The sequence below is a fragment of the Oncorhynchus kisutch genome, linkage group LG22 (assembly GCF_002021735.2).
Source record: "Oncorhynchus kisutch isolate 150728-3 linkage group LG22, Okis_V2, whole genome shotgun sequence".
Taxonomy (NCBI): Eukaryota; Metazoa; Chordata; class Actinopteri; order Salmoniformes; family Salmonidae; genus Oncorhynchus; species Oncorhynchus kisutch.
The window spans coordinates 44,206,577-44,224,462 of record NC_034195.2 but is presented as its reverse complement, the minus strand read 5'-3'; the positions used below and the strand labels follow the sequence as shown (position 1 = coordinate 44,224,462).

Genomic DNA, 17,886 nt, shown 5'->3' with positions numbered 1-17,886 from the left:
ATGACAGATTTATCATCACAATGTGAAAGACATTTCAAACTGTTCTGTGCATCCTATAACTGTTGTCAAACTGTGTAGTGACTCTTGTATTCCCCTGTAATGAATCTTGCTTTGTTTGAGGCTGATTTTCAGTTCTGCTCAAATAAATATGATTTGTTATGACAAAGGCACTTTTGACATCCCCACTCCTGTAATGATTTCTTTCCTATTATGCATTGTCACATTTCCCAGTCGGAAGAATATCACTTGGCAAGGCTGCATTGGAAAAAATATAATTTGTTCTTCGTAACTCAACAGTAGAACAGGACAGTAAGTGAAAGTGTTGATGAACCGTGATAGGTGGATGGTCATTTAAGTGTTGTTTAGGGGCGGTGTTGTGCTTTGTGGTTGACAGTAACCTCACTTCATCTTTCTGTTACTCTCACACTACTCTTGGTAACTATTTCAGCTCAGCTAGAGATTACCAGCAAAGGACTTTTGGTAATACGTAATGTAGGATTCTATCAAACTCTCTAACTCTTAACTTTTTTTCTCTCTGTCAAGGTGTGAAGTGCATGGTTCCTACAAGGTGGACAATTCAAAAGGTACGATTACTGGATCAGATCTGATGCCTGGTTACATTCAGCTCACTGAGTTTCTGATAGCACAGTTCACTGAAAATAATGTAATGACTCCATCTATTGGTTTCTTGAGGCACAACCACTATATCCACCCTCTGTAAAGATCAAATCCAAGTGTGTTGGTGGATTACAGTGAAATGCTTATTACTAGCTCCTAACAATGCAGTGAAATGCTTATTACTAGCTCCTAACAATGCAGTGAAATGCTTATTACTAGCTCCTAACAATGCAGTGAAATGCTTATTACTAGCTCCTAACAGCAGTGAAATGCTTATTACTAGCTCCTAACAGCAGTGAAATGCTTATTACTAGCTCCTAACAATGCAGTGAAATGCTTATTACTAGCTCCTAACAGCAGTGAAATGCTTATTACTAGCTCCTAACAGCAGTGAAATGCTTATTACTAGCTCCTAACAGCAGTGAAATGCTTATTACTAGCTCCTAACAGCAGTGAAATGCTTATTACTAGCTCCTAACAATGCAGTGAAATGCTTATTACTAGCTCCTAACAATGCAGTGAAATGCTTATTACTAGCTCCTAACAGCAGTGAAATGCTTATTACTAGCTCCTAACAGCAGTGAAATGCTTATTACTAGCTCCTAACAGCAGTGAAATGCTTATTACTAGCTCCTAACAGTAAAATGTTAATCAAGTATACAAATAATCAGAATGGAAAAAAAACAAGAAGAAATCAAGAAATGTCGGCACAAATGAAATGAGCCAACGCCCCAAATAGCACTATAACAGTATAATCCAAATGCAATCTTTGTATTTACACACAATATACTAAGAATATACAGCAGTAGATATATTAGACTGACAGAAGAATCCAGTATATCCATAAATATGTGGTGAGTATAAGCAGTGTAACTAAAATGCAATGTACAGTCATAGAAAAGTGCAGGCTACTCTACCAGGTGATAGTCGGAGAGGGACAGTGTCTAAGGTTCAGGTCAGGGTACTGGGCGGAGGCTGGCTATTGGTGAGTGTTTAACGGTCTGATGGCCTGGAGATGGAAGCTGTTTACAGTATCTCAGTCCCAGCTTTGATGCACCTGTTCTGAACTCACCTTTTTAGATGGTAGCAGGATGAACAAGCTGTGGCTCGGGTGGCTAAAGTCCTTGACTATCTTCTTGGCCTTCTTGTGATACCAGGTGCTGTAGATGTCCTGGAGGACAGGCAGTGTGCCCCTGATGATGCATTGGGTTAACCCCACTACCCTCTGGAGAGCCCTGCAATTGTCATGCGGAAATACAGCCCAACAGGATTCTCTCGATAGTGCATCAGTCTGTTATATCTGGAGTATTTCTCCTGTCTTATCCGGTGTACTGTGTGAATTGAAGAATGCTCTCTCTTCCTCTCTTTTTCGCTTTCTTTCTTTCGCTCTCTCTCTCTCGGAGGACCTGAGCCCTAGGACCATGCCTCAGGACTACCTGGCCTGATGACTCCTTGCTGTCCCCAGTCCACCTGGCCGTGCTGCTGCTCCATGGAACCCTGACCTGTTCACCGGACGTGCTACCTGCTATCTGGTTTTTCCTAGCCACTGTGCTTAAACACATGCATTGCTTGCTGTTTAGGGTTTTAGGCTGGGTTTCTGTACAGCACTTTGTGACATCAGCTGATGTAAGAAGGGCTTTATAAATACATTTGATTGATTGATTGGTTTGCGCTTTGATTGATTGATTGGTTTGCGGTTTTCAACAGGACAATGTCCCAACACACCTCCAGGCTGTGTAAAGGGCTGTTTGACCAAAAAGGAGAGTAATGGAGTGTTGCATCAGATGGCCTTGCCCCTCCAATCACCTGACCTAATTGAGATGATTTGGGATGAGTTGGACCGCAGAGTGAAGGAAAAGCATCCAACAAGTGCTCAGCATATGTGGGAACTCCTTCAAGACTGTTGGAGAAAAGGGGGGTTGCAAATCAATATTAGGAAGGTGTCCTTAATGTTATGTACACTTAGTGTACACGTCCATGTTCCCAGTCACCTTGCCGTGGTTAAATGTGGTGGTTCAAATTTTCAGTTTTGCTCGAATGCTGCCATCTATCCATGTTTTAATTTTTTTATTTTCTGGCATTATTACTTGCAGACAAATAACTTTGGGAAATTAGATTGGCGGTCACTTACCTGACTTGGATCTTTTGTTTGAACTTACCGAGAAAACCCCATTAATCCAGGGTGCTCTACCAAAACATTGGTGCCAGAGAAGAGGGAGGAGAAGTAGGGTTCTTGTCTTCAGAGGATATTACTCACTAACGTTCAGTCCCTGGACAATAAAGTAGACAAGCTCAGGATGAGGATCTCCTTCCAGGGAGACATAAGGGACTGTAACATACTCTCTTTTACGGAATCATGGCTTTCTAGGGATATAATGTCCCCGTCCATACAGCTAGCATGGTTCTTCGTTCATCGCACGGACAGGAAGAAGGAACTCTCTGGGAAACACAGAGGTGGAGGGGTATATCTCATGATTAACTACTCATGGTGTGATTTTGGTAACGTAAAGGAACTCAAGTTCAGTCTCCCGATCAGGAATACCTCATCAAATGTTGAGGGGAAGAGATGTACTCTAACCCCAGCTTCCTTATTCCTAGCCCCAGGCATCCCCCATTATTACAGTGGCCGCCCCACCCAGTCACTCCAACCTCCGGAGACCCAGCTGAGAGCCCCAGGTCACTGGTCACCAAACGCCACAGGAAGCTGCTGCTAAAGAGCGGTTCTCTAACCCCTAGTGGCGCCCCCACTGGTGAGGAGTACCATCGGTTACAGGGCATGGCCCAAACCCAGGTGTCGAGCCACCACCTGCTGAGGGAAGTCTGCTCCAAATACCAGCCTGGTGTCACAGAACACCCTGTGTCCTGCCTTCAGGTGTTCCGTGTCTTCGTGGAGGACAGGCATTGTAACTATAGTGGTTAATTTCATTTACAGTACATGTCACTACAGTACGTGATTTACACGTATAACTGTATTTCATTGCAATTCATGTTCAGGGCTGATCTAGAGGTCCCCCTGTCCATGTAATTTGATTCATTGTGATCTAAAAGGCAGAACACGTCTGAAGTCAGAACTCCTACTCTGAGGTGCTAGATGCATACAGCCCCAGATAACTATTAATATATATTTTTATTAATAATAGGTCAGGCCTGCAATACTGTGAGGTGCACCGCCCACAACGATGCCCACTTCGCCAACCAGCTCCGCCAACTGGACTCCTATGACCATGCGGGCGTGGCAGAGCGCCTCTGCTCCTACACCAAGGTCCTCTTCGTATGGGAGCCCTTAGAGGGGCTGGTTTCGGCCTTCCACGATAAGTTTGAGAGCTCCAACTGGTACTACCACTCAGCGTTCGGCCGGCCCATCATCTCCCGGTACCGGGTCAATGCCTCACTCTCCGCCCTGAGGACTGACGATGGAGTCACCTTCAGGGAGTTTGTCCAGTACCTGTTGGATGTGAGGCAACCCATGGACATCCACTGGACGCCGGTCAGCCAGCTCTGCAGCCCCTGCCTGCTGCACTACGACTTCATCGGGAAGTTTGAGAACATGACGGAGGAGGCCAACTTCCCGCTACTTAGCATTGGGTGCCTGCCAACGTCAAGGCAGAAAGGACTTCTTCCACCATTGCTCAGATGTACTTTGAACAGCATGGACAGACAGGGTCTATGACCTTTACTACATGGATTATCTGATGTTTAACTACCCCAAGCCCTTTCTGTACCGAGGTACTGGCTGGAGTGCCAGGTTGAGATGATTCATTGGAGATGTATTAATATGAACACTACGGAAGAGATTGTACTCTTGCGGGACTTGAATAAGCACTACAGACACTGATGTATTTCTTATTTATGTCTGGTTACAATTATGATTTGATGTGATTACTTTGAGCATAGGTTGTACAGATTTTTTTTTTCTCAAATTCATCATATCTAACTCGTAGTTAGTCTTGTCCCATTGCTGCAACTTCCCTACGGACTCAGGGGAGGCGAAGGTAGAGAGCCATGCGTCCTCCAAAACACGACCCTGCCAAGCCGCACTGCTCGCTTAACTCGGAAGCCAGCCGCACCAATGTGCCAGAGGAAACACCGTCAAGCTGGCGACCAATTGTGCGCCGCCTCATGGTTCCCTTGTCACGGCCGACTGTGACACAGCCTAGGATCGAACCTGTTTCTATAGTAACACCTCAAGCACTGCGATGCAGTGCCTTAGACCGCTGCGCCACTCATGAGGCCCCGTGGTTATACAGCTTTTAGTCGTAACGCTTTTTATAGTGTTAAAACTGATGTACTTTTTTGTCAAATGCACTTTTATTTACTGGCATACAGCCTACATACAACATCCTCTCAACAATCAACAAGATATCTCTTTCTACTTGTTTTGTATTTTGCATGCAATAGACTTGTTACAATATATTTCTAAAATACAGAAACACAGGGAAAATATATAGAGTTGAGTGGCATAACTGTATAATATCTCGGTTCATCACATATGGCCTTCTAGATGTATCTGACGGTTCATGATATTTGAATCTGTTGGTAATGTACATTGAAACATATGTTTGAGGTTTTCTGGGTAATTGTATGGGCCTCGTTACAGTACAGATGATGACACAAAGTGTAAAGAGTTAATGTACAATTGTTCTACATGTCTGTGCAGAAGTGTTGTATGACAAATTATTTAAATCCCCTAGCCTTAACACTGCCAATATACATGTATATTTTTGTTTGGGTTTTCAAGCACCATTACCTTGATTAACAAGCCACTTCAACAAAACATTTATTTGTTGTTTTTCCACATCTGGTTTAAGGAAGTGACAGAAATATGACAGTTTTAATTCATTTCAAAATGTTCCGTGTACAATAGAGCCGTGTCTCACTCCCTTAGTCCTGGGGGGCTGCAGGCCCCCTCCCCCCAGTGTCTGGAGGGGGGCACTCTGCTGCCTTGTATTGGCGCATAGGAAATGAGAAGATATATTTCATTTGAGCTATCAGCTCTTAGGACATAAAGACAACTGATCTGTTTCTTCTCTTTCCACATCCTTCTCACATCAGACATTCAGCATAAAATTCATAAATTAAGAAAATGAACTGCCAGTGCCTGGGGTGACTTTGCCAGCTATTTAAATCTGTAAATTCACAACATCTTTCTCATACGTCATCTAATTGAACTAACTGCAGGGTTTCTTTTAAGTAGTAAAAAGAGAATTGTATGTCCCAAATGACACCCTATTCCCTATCTAGTGCACTACATTTGATCAAAGCCCTATGGGATCTGGTCAGAAGTAGTGCATTATATAGAGAATAGGGTGGCATTTGGAACAGAGACAGAATCAAGACCTTCTGTTGGTTTGCACTAATACAGAGTAAGACACATGCACAGCATCACCCTGGGGCAAAAACAAATGGAATAGCAGGATTTAACACTGGAGTCTTGGTGTCGAACAGACGTTGTGTGTATGGATTGCTCTATTTCCTAGTTTGATTAAACCGATGAAGAGAACACATGACTTTCATGTTAAAAAAAAATACATTGGAAATTAATAAAGCAATGTATTTTATGTCCATTCCATCCTTCTCACCCATAGCTTCACAAGAGAGGAAATGCATTGGGCAATGCTTGAAATGGTTCAGTTAGGCTAGCCTATGATTATTTTTCAGGTTCATTTTTATGCCAGATATTATTTTGTTGTGTGCTCTCAAAATGTTTTGTCATGCATCCTTAGAATATTAATACAATTGAGAAGAACTAGTTGACAATAAATCTAAAAATATGGGAAATGTATATCTGTGCTGTATACAGTACCAGTCAAAAGTTTGGACACATCTACTCATTCAAGAGTTTTTCTTTATTTTTACAATTTTCTACATTGTAGAAAAATAGTGAAGACATCAACACTATGAAATAAGACATATGGAATCATGTTGTAACTAAAACACTTGTTAAACAAATCAAAATATATTTTATATTTGAGATTCTTCAAAGTAGCCACCCTTTGCCATTGTGACAGCTTTGCACACTCTTGGCATTCTCTCAACCAGCTTCATGAGGAATGCTTTTCAAACAGTCTTGAAGGAGTTCACACATATGTTGAGCACTTGTTGGCTGCTTTTCCTTCACTCTGCGGTCCAACTCATCCCAAACCATCTCAATTGGGTTGAGGTCGGGTGATTGTGGAGACCAGGTCATCTGATGCAGCACTCCATCACTTTTCTTCTTGATCAAATAGCCCCTTACACAGCCTGAAAGTGTGTTGGGTTATTGTCCTTTTGAAAAACAAATTATAGCCACACTAAGCGCAAACCAGATGGGATGACGTATCACTGCAGAATGCTGTGGTAGACATGCTGGTTAAGTGTGCCTTGAATTCTAAATAAATCACTGACAGTGTCACCAGCAAAGCACCATCACACCTCCTCATCCATGCTTTACGGTGGGAACCACACATGCGGAGATCATCTGTTCACTTGCTCTGCGTCTCACAAAGACACGGCGGTTGGAACCAAAAACATTTGGACTGTTTCTGTGTTTCTTGGCCCAAGCAAGTATTCTTCTAATTATTGGTGTCTTTTAGTCGTGGTTTCTTTGCAGCAATTCGACCATGAAGGGCTGATTCACGCAGTCTCCTCTGAACAGTGGATGTTGAGATGTGTCTGTTACTTGAACTCTGTGAAGCATTTATTTGGGCTGCAATTTCTGAGGCTGGTAACTCTAATGAACTTAGGGTCATCCTTTCCTGTGGAGGTCCTCATAAAGCCAGTTTCTTCATAGTGCTTGATGGTTTTTGTAACTGCACTTGAAGAAACTTTCAAAGTTCTGGAAATTTTCCAGATTGAGGGACCTTCATGTCTTAAAGTAATGGACTGTTGTTTATCTTTGCTTATTTGAGCTGTTCTTGCCATAATATGGACTTAGGGCTATCTTCTGTATACCACCCCTATATTGTCACAACAGAACTGATTGGCTTAAACACATTAAGAAAGAAAGAAATTACACAAATGAACTTTTAGCAAGGCACCCGTTAATTGAAATGCATTCCAGGTGACTACCTCATGAAGCTGGTTGAGAAATTGCCAAGAGTGTGAAAAGCTGTCATCAATGCAAAGGGTGACTACCCTTTTTGGTTACTACATGATTCCATATGTATTATTTCATAGTTCAGATGTCTTCACTATTATTCTACAATGTTGAAAATAATAGAAAAACCCTGGAATGAGTAGGGGTGTCCAAACTTTTTACTGGTACTGTTTAGCAATTTCCCATTCGTTTAGATATTTGTTCTCAATTGTATTAATATTCTAAGCATGCAAAAAGGGACATCACAGCTGTTCAAATCAAAATCAAATCAGTTTATTGGTTGTGTACACAGTTTAGCAGATGTTATAGTGGGTGCAGCGAAACGCTTATGTCATTAGCTCATAGCAATGCAGTGAAATGTCAAACAAGTACACAAATAATCAAACATTTGGAATTTCTCTGTGCAATGTTGTGTGCAATGGAACACAAAGTGGTGACCATATGGATCGATCATGCTGTGACCAATTTTGATGGATTACAACAGATTTGAAATTGGCCTATATTTTGTTACCAATAGCGTACCAAACTGAGCTTGTGTTTGAGGAGTAAAACGGATCTGCCTGCAAGTGCTGGGGGCAAACATCTCCATCTAACAGTGCACAATAATTGAAATAGTGCATTTGACCGGAGGCACCTGAAAGGGGGCCTTTTGCAATGGCATAATGCATGACGATAGATGTAATTTGGCTTCAATGCCAGGGGGATGTTTGATGTTAGAATATTAGCTATTGGGGACAGGGGCGTCATGCACTCAAAAAATCGAATGGGGCACAAAGTACGTGAGAATGACCGGGTGGTGGTTCATTTTTCAAACACCTGAAACAGCTTTTCCTGCAATCTAGAGCCATAATGAGTGTGGTTAATTCTAAGTTTAAAAAAATACATTTTTTCTGCCTATCTAAGCATACCTATTGAACTGTGAATCCTCCTCACTGGTGGTTCTTTTTAAGAAGAAAATAAATATGCTTCTCTGAGCAAATCTGATTGAAAGAAATCTTATTCAGTACATTTAGTTATTGCTTGCTTTTCTAAAGTCTACCATGTCAGCAGGCATGTCAGCTAAGATAGTTAGACAAGCTAGTTACTCTAATTTGATTGAGAGCCTGAAATGGCTTCTTGGTAAATAGTAATTAAGTTGGGAACCTATGTGGGCTAAAGCCAACTTCCTAAAATTGATAGGTGACTAGTAGTATTACAGAGAAACAAACACATCTTATATATTTATTTGTGTGTGTATATATATGTGTATATGTATATATGTGTTTTCATATGTATGTGTGTGTGTGTGTGTGTATATATATATATATTTTTTTAACAGTACAAATCTGAGGGGGCACGTGCCCCATTACCCCCTATGGGCATGACACCTCTGATTGGGGCCAGAGAAGAGAATACTACAGGACAGAGAAGATCTGCGCGACAGTTCTGAGCGGAACCTATCATTTTATAGTTTAATTGATATTGACCGTAGCCTCCTTTAGTAGACATTGTATCAACAAGTTACATTTATGTTTTTTTTAATACACACTGCCAGTTATTAACACTGGTAAATCCGTTGAGTGAATTATGACACTAATCTGATACGGAGCAAGATTGAACCGAACACCGTTACCCGTGCAGCAGACCAGACCGTTGGAAATAAACCACGATATATTTGGTAAAATCTTAAAATCAAATAGACTTGTGAAATAAGAAACGGGGGATCTCATTTTCATCTTGAAACGAGTTGAGGCGAGAGATAAAAAGCTGCTCTATTGTAAACTAATCCTTGCCCTTCGGGCGTTTGAATAGCCCAGGGCAAGAATTCTACTAGCCCTCCTTTTATTTAGAGACGGACTGGCTTTCTTCTCATGAAACTCGACGGATTCATCATATCAGAAAAAGCAAGGCTCGGACAAAGACAGATATAAAGCAAACGACGACACAACTGACATAAACAGAGATAAAATCGGAAGGGAGAAGAGATTCCTATGTCTTCTGTATCCGTGTCCTCCCAGGTAAGGACGCAATATGTTTCATTTGTAGTTTTATTTGGTGGAGAACATGTAGTCTGTCTGACACTACAGTAGAATCTTAAAGACACAGCTACTCTATAAAATCATTGCGTTGGTGAATATTTTCCGTGATTAAACCACAACGTTTTTAAACGTTTGGACTCCATTACACCAAGAAAAGTGAACCGGCGGTAGCCCTATTTGGATACCAGTGGATTGTGACATATTTGTTATATTTTACCGAAACGCAGGAGAACGCAAACTTCAGTGACTGATAGAATCCCCAATTACATCCTAAAATTGTTATTCCCAGTTTATTGCCGTGCTGTCAGAAGAGAGAGCGTTTGGGGGAATAGGCTAGAGTATATCAAGTCCAAACTTGCTTTTAAAACGTTATTATAGGCTATTCGTTTCTCTTTCTATTCAATACATGTGTTCTTGATTGAATTCATGTGTGAAATAAAATGGATACAGTAAGGAATATTACATCTCAGAATATGGGGAAAATATGGGTGAAATGTATGTAGTTTCCTTTTGGTTTTATAACATGAAATGTTTTTATTTTAAAATCGATTTCTTATAATACTGGTTTCTGGCTAAGCAGAGGAGATAACACCCTGGAAATGAGGACTCAGTATGTTCTGCTCAGCAGCCCCAGGCATCTTGCCCCTGGCAAAACACTGAATGAAGTTCACCTCCTGTTCACCTTTATGGTTCAAAGAACCTCTGTACAATGGAGAGACTTGGTGGGGGGATGGTTGTTTCAATTTGTCCAGAAGCTGCACTTTGCCCAGTGCCCTGGGGTCATGAATGTCCTCTGTTCCCTCAATGTGGGAAACTTCAACTACTGTCTGCAGCCCATGAATATTGTATTCATGTTAATTGGGGAACATTCATGCTTATTGTATCTCTGAAACAGTTTGATTGGCTGCTAGCCCTACTATAGTCTAAACTACTGTACAGTCTTGCACCTCATTTGCTACTACTTCTTGTCATTACTTCATCAGTCGCCTAACTTTAAAGGTCTAATGCAGCCGTTTTTATCTCAATATCAAAGCATTTCTAGGTAGCAATTAAGTACCTTACTGCGATTGTTTTAAATTAAAATGGTAAAGATAGAAACAAAAATAGCTTCTTAGCAAAGAGCAATTTCTCAAGCAAGAATTTTACAAGTACTGTCTGGGAGTGGGGAGGGGAAAACTGAAAACTAGCTGTTATTGGCAGAGAGGTTTGGAACGGTCTTTCTTATTGGTCTATTAACTAATTTACTCCATGGTGTTGTCACCAGCCTGGACAAAACTCCATCCCACTAAAACAGGCTGGAATTTTAAGCAGTATTTTCAAGCAGCTCTTACACTAAAAGGGCATTAGCATCATTTTCACAATTGAACAGTATTATTTCAACCTCATAAGGTGGAAATGTATATATAAAACACAGTCAATTCACGTTTTTGACTGCACTGGGCCTTTAATGAAAATTAGACATCTCACTATTTTTCACTTTACTACTCTCAGGGCAGATACAGTACACACTTCTAATACAAAGACTATCTGTTTCCATGTGTTGCTATAGGAGGGAAGGTGTATGTCCAGGATGTCTATGAGTCGTTCTCCAGTTTCTCCAATGAATGCCCAGGGCATCCCATCACCGGCCCAGCTGACTAAAGCCAATGCCCCAGTCCACATTGATGTGGGAGGACACATGTACACCAGCAGCCTGGGGACTCTCACTAAATACCCAGAGTCTAGGTAAGGCCATTACAGGATGCATCTGGCACCGCCAGGCTCTCACTAAATACCCAGAGTCTAGGTAAGGCCATTACAGGATGCATCTGGCACCGCCAGGCTCTCACTAAAAACCCAGAGTCTTGGTAAGGCCATTAAAGGATACATCTGACACCGCCAGGCTCTCACTAAATACCCAGAGTCTAGGTAAGGCCATTACAGGATGCATCTGGCACCGCCAGGCTCTCACTCAATACCCAGAGTCTAGGTAAGGCAATTAAACTGCCTTAATTTTGCTGGACCCCAGGAAGAGTAGCTGGCTAATGGGGATCCATAATAAATACAAATACAAATACGGGATGCATATGACACCATATTTTTTCATGAGAAATAACATATTATTGAACGATACAACAAGTTCATAGACAGCTTCATACTGACACTGCATTATGACTGATACATTACTAGAATACTTATAGAAATCCACACAACATCATGTTGAAACAATAACTTTGGTATCCATGATAATTTTTGAGAGATCTAGCAAAAAAAGAGAGAGAAAAGGCTGGAGAGAAAAGAAAGGGTAGATTTTAATTGCTTTTTGGAGGACAAAGAAAGAGTGGAGAAGGCAGAGAGAGAGAAGGCTGAGCAGCCTGGAGCTGTGAGGTGACACTCCTGCTGGAACAGTAGAGGACCACCTCAGGCAGAGAGGAGAAAAGTAGAAAGATGAGTAACTGGGCTTATAGAAATCAGTTGGCATGGATTTCTGGAGTGGGAGAGGGAGAGAGAGAGGGAGAGGGAGAGGGAGTGGGAGAGAGAGAGAGAGAGGGAGAGGGAGTGGGAGAGGGAGTGGGAGAGAGAGAGAGAGAGGGAGAGGGAGAGGGAGTGGGAGAGGGAGAGGGAGAGGGAGAGGGAGAGGGAGAGGGAGTGGGAGAGAGAGAGGGAGAGGGAGAGGGAGTGGGAGAGAGAGAGGGAGAGGGAGAGGGAGAGGGAGTGGGAGAGGGAGTGGGAGAGAGAGAGGGAGTGGGAGAGGGAGAGGGAGAGGGAGTGGGAGAGGGAGAGGGAGTGGGAGAGAGAGAGGGAGAGGGAGAGGGAGAGGGAGAGGGAGAGGGAGAGAGAGAGGGAGAGAGAGAGGGAGAGAGAGAGAGAGAGGGAGAGGGAGAGGGAGAGGGAGTGGGAGAGAGAGAGAGAGGGAGAGGGAGAGGGAGAGGGAGAGGGAGAGGGAGAGAGAGAGAGAGAGAGGGAGAGGGAGAGGGAGAGGGAGAGAGAGAGGGAGAGAGAGAGGGAGAGGGAGAGGGAGAGAGGGAGAGGGAGAGGGAGAGGGAGTGGGAGAGAGAGAGAGAGAGAGAGGGAGAGAGAGAGGGAGAGGGAGAGGGAGAGGGAGAGGGAGAGGGAGAGGGAGTGGGAGAGAGAGAGAGAGAGGGAGAGGGAGAGGGAGAGGGAGAGGGAGTGGGAGAGAGAGAGGGAGAGGGAGAGGGAGTGGGAGAGGAATGTAAATAACCTATTATGAGCATGTGATTCAGAAGGTGTAGTAAACCCTTAGTATTTTCTATACTAGAATAAACAACATGCAGTTGTAGACCACTTCCTGCCTACAGTGTAAGTAATGATCAAACACTAGAAACAAGTTTTACAGTTCTCTAAACATACTTCAAGTACTACTTGATTCAAAGTATGAATTTAGAGCTCTCAACCATTGACTTTTTCTGTTCTCCAGAATCAGTCGTCTGTTTAATGGAACAGAGCCGATTGTACTGGACAGTTTGAAGCAGCACTACTTCATCGACAGGGATGGAGACATATTCAGATACATTCTCAGCTTCCTCAGGACCTGCAAACTACTGCTCCCAGAGGACTTCAAGGTACAGTACACACTACAGGACAGCTCTCTTCCAGCTCAAATACATGACATTATGTACTGTATGACTAACAAAGGTGGTTTGGTTGAACTATGCTCGCGTAATAAGGTAACTTGCAATAGCCATGAAGACTTGTTATTTCTTTGAGCTAATGACTAGGCTGTTGTTCAGCGGGCTAACACAGTCTCTGAACCAGAGGCACCTCATTTCCACATATACAAACAATTACAATCATAGTATCCCTCACAGAGATTTCAGGATGGTCAGGCAAATGCAAACATGACTGTAAAGTCATACAATTATCCTGCTGTGCCCAGAAACACATCTTTATCTTCATTCTATCACTGTGTACCTCTATAAGCTCTCAGTGTGTGTAAACTCTGTAGCTTTCTGACACTTTAATCAGGTCTCCATTTCGCCCTGGGCTCCTACAGGGGTCGATTCTGCATGGCTGGAAGCAGGGACACTGTGTATTTTGCTAAATTGATGTGTGTGTGTGTGTGTGTGTGTGTGTGCGCGCGCAAGAGTGCTTACATATGTGTGTGTGGTTGTGTATCTGGCATCTCACTCATCTCTCTCTCTCTGTAGTTAGTGTAGCTGTGTTATTCTGTGCTTTGCCCAGGATGACTAAAGTGCCCTGCAGATAGAGCCTTCTTTTATAAAACACATCTATCCCTCGCTTCAAGCCTACGAACGGAGGGGAGCTAAGGAGGCAGGCTTTGATACAGAGAGGAGCCTGAGGGGGTAGCAGCTCTGTGTATGGCTGATGTCAGAAGCAGTTTGGAGCAAATGTAGAGGGAAAAATAAGCAGCTCTCTCTTTATCTCTCACGCAGTAGTTATGAACAGAAGTGTCTGCTGTGTGTGTGTGTTTGTGTGTGTGTGTGTCAAATCAAATGTGATGAGTCAAAAGAGATTAGTGCAAAAAGGGTCAATGCAGATAGTCCGGGTAGCTATTGGTTAACAATTTAACTAACTTTTAGCAGTCTTATGGCTGGCGGGGGTAGAAGCTGTTCAGGGTCCTGTTGGTTCCAGACTTGGTGCATCGGTACCACTTGCCGTGCGTGTGTGCTGCAATAGTATCATAATATTGAGCATGCAAGGGGAAAAGACAGGGGGGGTGAGATGTACAGATATGTTTTCTGTGTGGAGATAAACATTTGGTATAAATGAATCCATCACATACATTCAACAGAAGGAAATATATTTGTACTTTAAATCAAATCAAATTTTATTTGTCACATACACATGGTTAGCAGATGTTAATGCGAGTGTAGCGAAATGCTGGTGCTTCTAGTTCCGACCATGCAGTAATATCTAACAAGTAATCTTACCTAACAATTTCACAAAAACTACCTTATACACACAAGTGTAAAGGAATGAATAAGAATATGTACATAAAAATATATGAATGAGTGATGGCCGAACGGCATAGGTAAGATGCAGTAGATGGTATAGAGTACAGTATACACATATGAGATGAGTAATGTATGGTATGTAAACATTATATAAAGTGGCATTGTTTAAAGTGGCTAGAGTTGAGTCAGTATGTTGGCAGCAGCCACTCAATGTTAGTGGTGGCTGTTTAACAGTTTGATGGCCTTGAGATAGAAGCTGTTTTTAAGTCACTCGGTCCCTTCTTTGATGCACCTGTACTGACCTCGCCTTCTGGATGATAGTGGGGTGAACAGGCAGTGGCTCGGGTGGTTGTTGTCCTTGATGATCTTTTTGGCCTTCCTGTGACATCGGGTGGTGTAGGTGTCCTTTAGGGCAGGTAGTTTGCCCCGGTGATGCGTTGTGCAGACCTCACTACCCTCTGGAGAGCCTTACGGTTGTGGGTGGAGTTTGTGAGTGTTTTTGGTGACAAGCCGAATTTCTAAAGCCTCCTGAGGTTGAAGAGGCGTTGCTGCGCCGCCTTCACCATGCTGTCTGTGTGGGTGGACCATTTCAGTTTGTCTGTGATGTGTACGCCGAGGAACTTAAAACTTTCCACCCGCTCCACCACTGTCCCGTCGATGTGGATAGGGGGCTGCTCCCTCTGCTGTTTCCTGAAGTCCACGATCATCTCCTTTGTTTTGTTGACATTGAGTGTGAGGTTATTTTCCTGACACCACACTCCGATGGCCCTCACCTCCTCCCTGTAGGCCGTCTCGTCGTTGTTGGTAATCAAGCCTACCACTGTAGTGTCGTCTGCCAACTTGATGATTGAGTTGGAGGCGTGCATGGCCACGCAGTCGTGGGTGAACAGGGAGTACAGGAGAGGGCTGAGAACGCACCCTTGTGGGGCCCCAGTGTTGAGGATCAGCAGGTTGGGGATGTTGTTACCTACCCTCACCGCCTGGGGGCGGCCCGTCAGGAAGTCCAGGGTCCAGTTGCACAGGGCGGGTCTAGAACCAGGGTCTTGAGCTTAATGACGAGTTTGGAGGGTACTATGGTGTTAAATGCTGAGCTGTAATCGATGAACAGCATTCTTACATAGGTATTCCTCTTGTCCAGATGGGTTAGGGCAGTGTGCAGTGTGATTGCGATTGCGTCGTCTGTGGACCGATTGGGCAAATTGGAGTGGGTCTGGGGTATCAGGTAGGGTGGAGGTGATTGACTAGTCTCTCAAAGCACTTCATGATGATGGAAGTGAGTGCTACGGGGCGGTAGTCATTTAGCTTTCTTGGGAACAGGAACAATGGTGGCTTTCTTGAAGCATGTGGGAACAGCAGACTGGGATAAGGATGGATTGAATATGTCCGTAAACACACCAGCCAGCAGGTCTGCGCATGCTCTGAGGACGCGGCTGGGGATGCCGTCTGTGTGAGTTGAAATTGTGTTTTGCCGTCTTTAGGTTCTCTTCAAGTAAAGTGTTACTGATATGTTTAATACTTTGAATGCACTATATATTACAATAGTGCCCAACACCTCTGGGTATCCTGAAATTCAAACCCTGTGTGTGTATTATCGTTAAATTAGCTTTGATTCCAGGCAGTCTATTAGTTAAATCCTTTGTTCTTATCAAGTTAAACACGTTTATCTATCCGGACTATGACAAAGCAGTTGGCTGACAAATAACCACATCTAGCAGACATCCAGGCTGTGCCCATACCAGTTTGTTTATGAATATTAGTGTGTGTGTTTGTCGGTGCATCTATGCTTTCTTGCGTTTGTGTGCACGTGTGTGTTGTGTGTACAGTATGTATCCTTGCTTCAACATTATGTGTTTGTTTCTACTATGGCAGGACTTCCCCCAGCTATACGAGGAGGCTCGCTACTACCAGCTGACACCCATGGTCCGCGAGCTGGAGCGCTGGCTGACAGAGCGGGAGGGCCAGAAGAGCCGGCCCTGCGAGTGCCTGGTGGTCCGAGTGACCCCTGACCTGGGTGAGAGAATTGCCCTCAGCGGGGAGAAGGTGCTCATTGAGGAGATCTTCCCCGAGACCGGAGACGTCATGTGTAACTCGGTGAACGCCGGCTGGAACCAGGACCCCACACATGTTATCCGTTTTCCGCTCAACGGCTACTGCAGGCTCAACTCAGTTCAGGTATGGACGGTAATGTAGTTCCATAGGTCAGCGCTGTTATGTGGTTCCTTCCAGGTGAACTCGGTTATGTGGTTCCTTCCAGGTCAACTCTGTTATGATGTGGTTACTTCCAGGTCAACTCTGTTATGTGGTTCCTTCCAGGTCAACTCTGTTATGTGGTGTCTTCCAGGTCAACTCTGTTATGATGTGGTTACTTCCAGGTCAACTCTGTTATGTGGTTCCTTCCAGGTCAACTCTGTTATGTGGTGTCTTTCAGGTCAACTCTGTTAGGATGTGGTTCCTTCCAGGTCAACTCTGTTATTTTTAAATCCCTGTTCAAGACACACTTTTATAAAGATACTTGTAATGTATGATTGCAATGATTTTAATTGTCCTTCCTCCTGTATTTGTTTCTTGGTTTGTACTTTTATTTTATGAAGTGAACCCTCTTGTTACCTGTATTGAAAGTGCTATACAAATACAGTGCCTTGCGAAAGTATTCGGCCCCCTTGAACTTTGCAACCTTTTGCCACATTTCAGGCTTCAAACATAAAGATATAAAACTGTATTTTTTTGTGAAGAATCAACAACAAGTGGGACACAATCATGAAGTGGAACGACATTTATTGGATATTTCAAACTTTTTTAACAAATCAAAAACTGAAAAATTGGGCGTGCAAAATTATTCAGCCCCCTTAAGTTAATACTTTGTAGCGCCACCTTTTGCTGCGATTACAGCTGTAAGTCGTTTGGGGTATGTCTCTATCAGTTTTGCACATCGAGAGACCGAATTTTTTTCCCATTCCTCCTTGCAAAACAGCTCGAGCTCAGTGAGGTTGGATGGAGAGCATTTGTGAACAGCAGTTTTCAGTTCTTTCCACAGATTCTCGATTGGATTCAGGTCTGGACTTTGACTTGGCCATTCTAACACCTGGATATGTTTATTTTTGAACCATTCCATTGTAGATTTTGCTTTATGTTTTGGATCATTGTCTTGTTGGAAGACAAATCTCCAGCCCAGTCTCAGGTCTTTTGCAGACTCCATCAGGTTTTCTTCCAGAATGGTCCTGTATTTGGCTCCATCCATCTTCCCATCAATTTTAACCTT

The 17,886-nt window shown here is 43.2% G+C and overlaps 1 protein-coding gene across 1 annotated transcript in view; it reads left to right on the top strand.

The window, feature by feature from the left end:
• Positions 1-9,064: 9,064 nt before the first annotated feature.
• The window catches only part of LOC109867557 (BTB/POZ domain-containing protein kctd15-like), a 13,072-nt gene continuing 4,250 nt past the window's right edge, over positions 9,065-17,886 (top strand). Inside the window, exons 1-4 of the mRNA XM_020456775.2 lie at positions 9,065-9,690; positions 11,261-11,436; positions 13,130-13,274; positions 16,497-16,799. Of these exons, the coding sequence (XP_020312364.1) occupies positions 9,664-9,690; positions 11,261-11,436; positions 13,130-13,274; positions 16,497-16,799 (651 nt within the window). The 5' untranslated portion in view covers positions 9,065-9,663. The remainder of the gene's footprint in view (positions 9,691-11,260; positions 11,437-13,129; positions 13,275-16,496; positions 16,800-17,886) is intronic.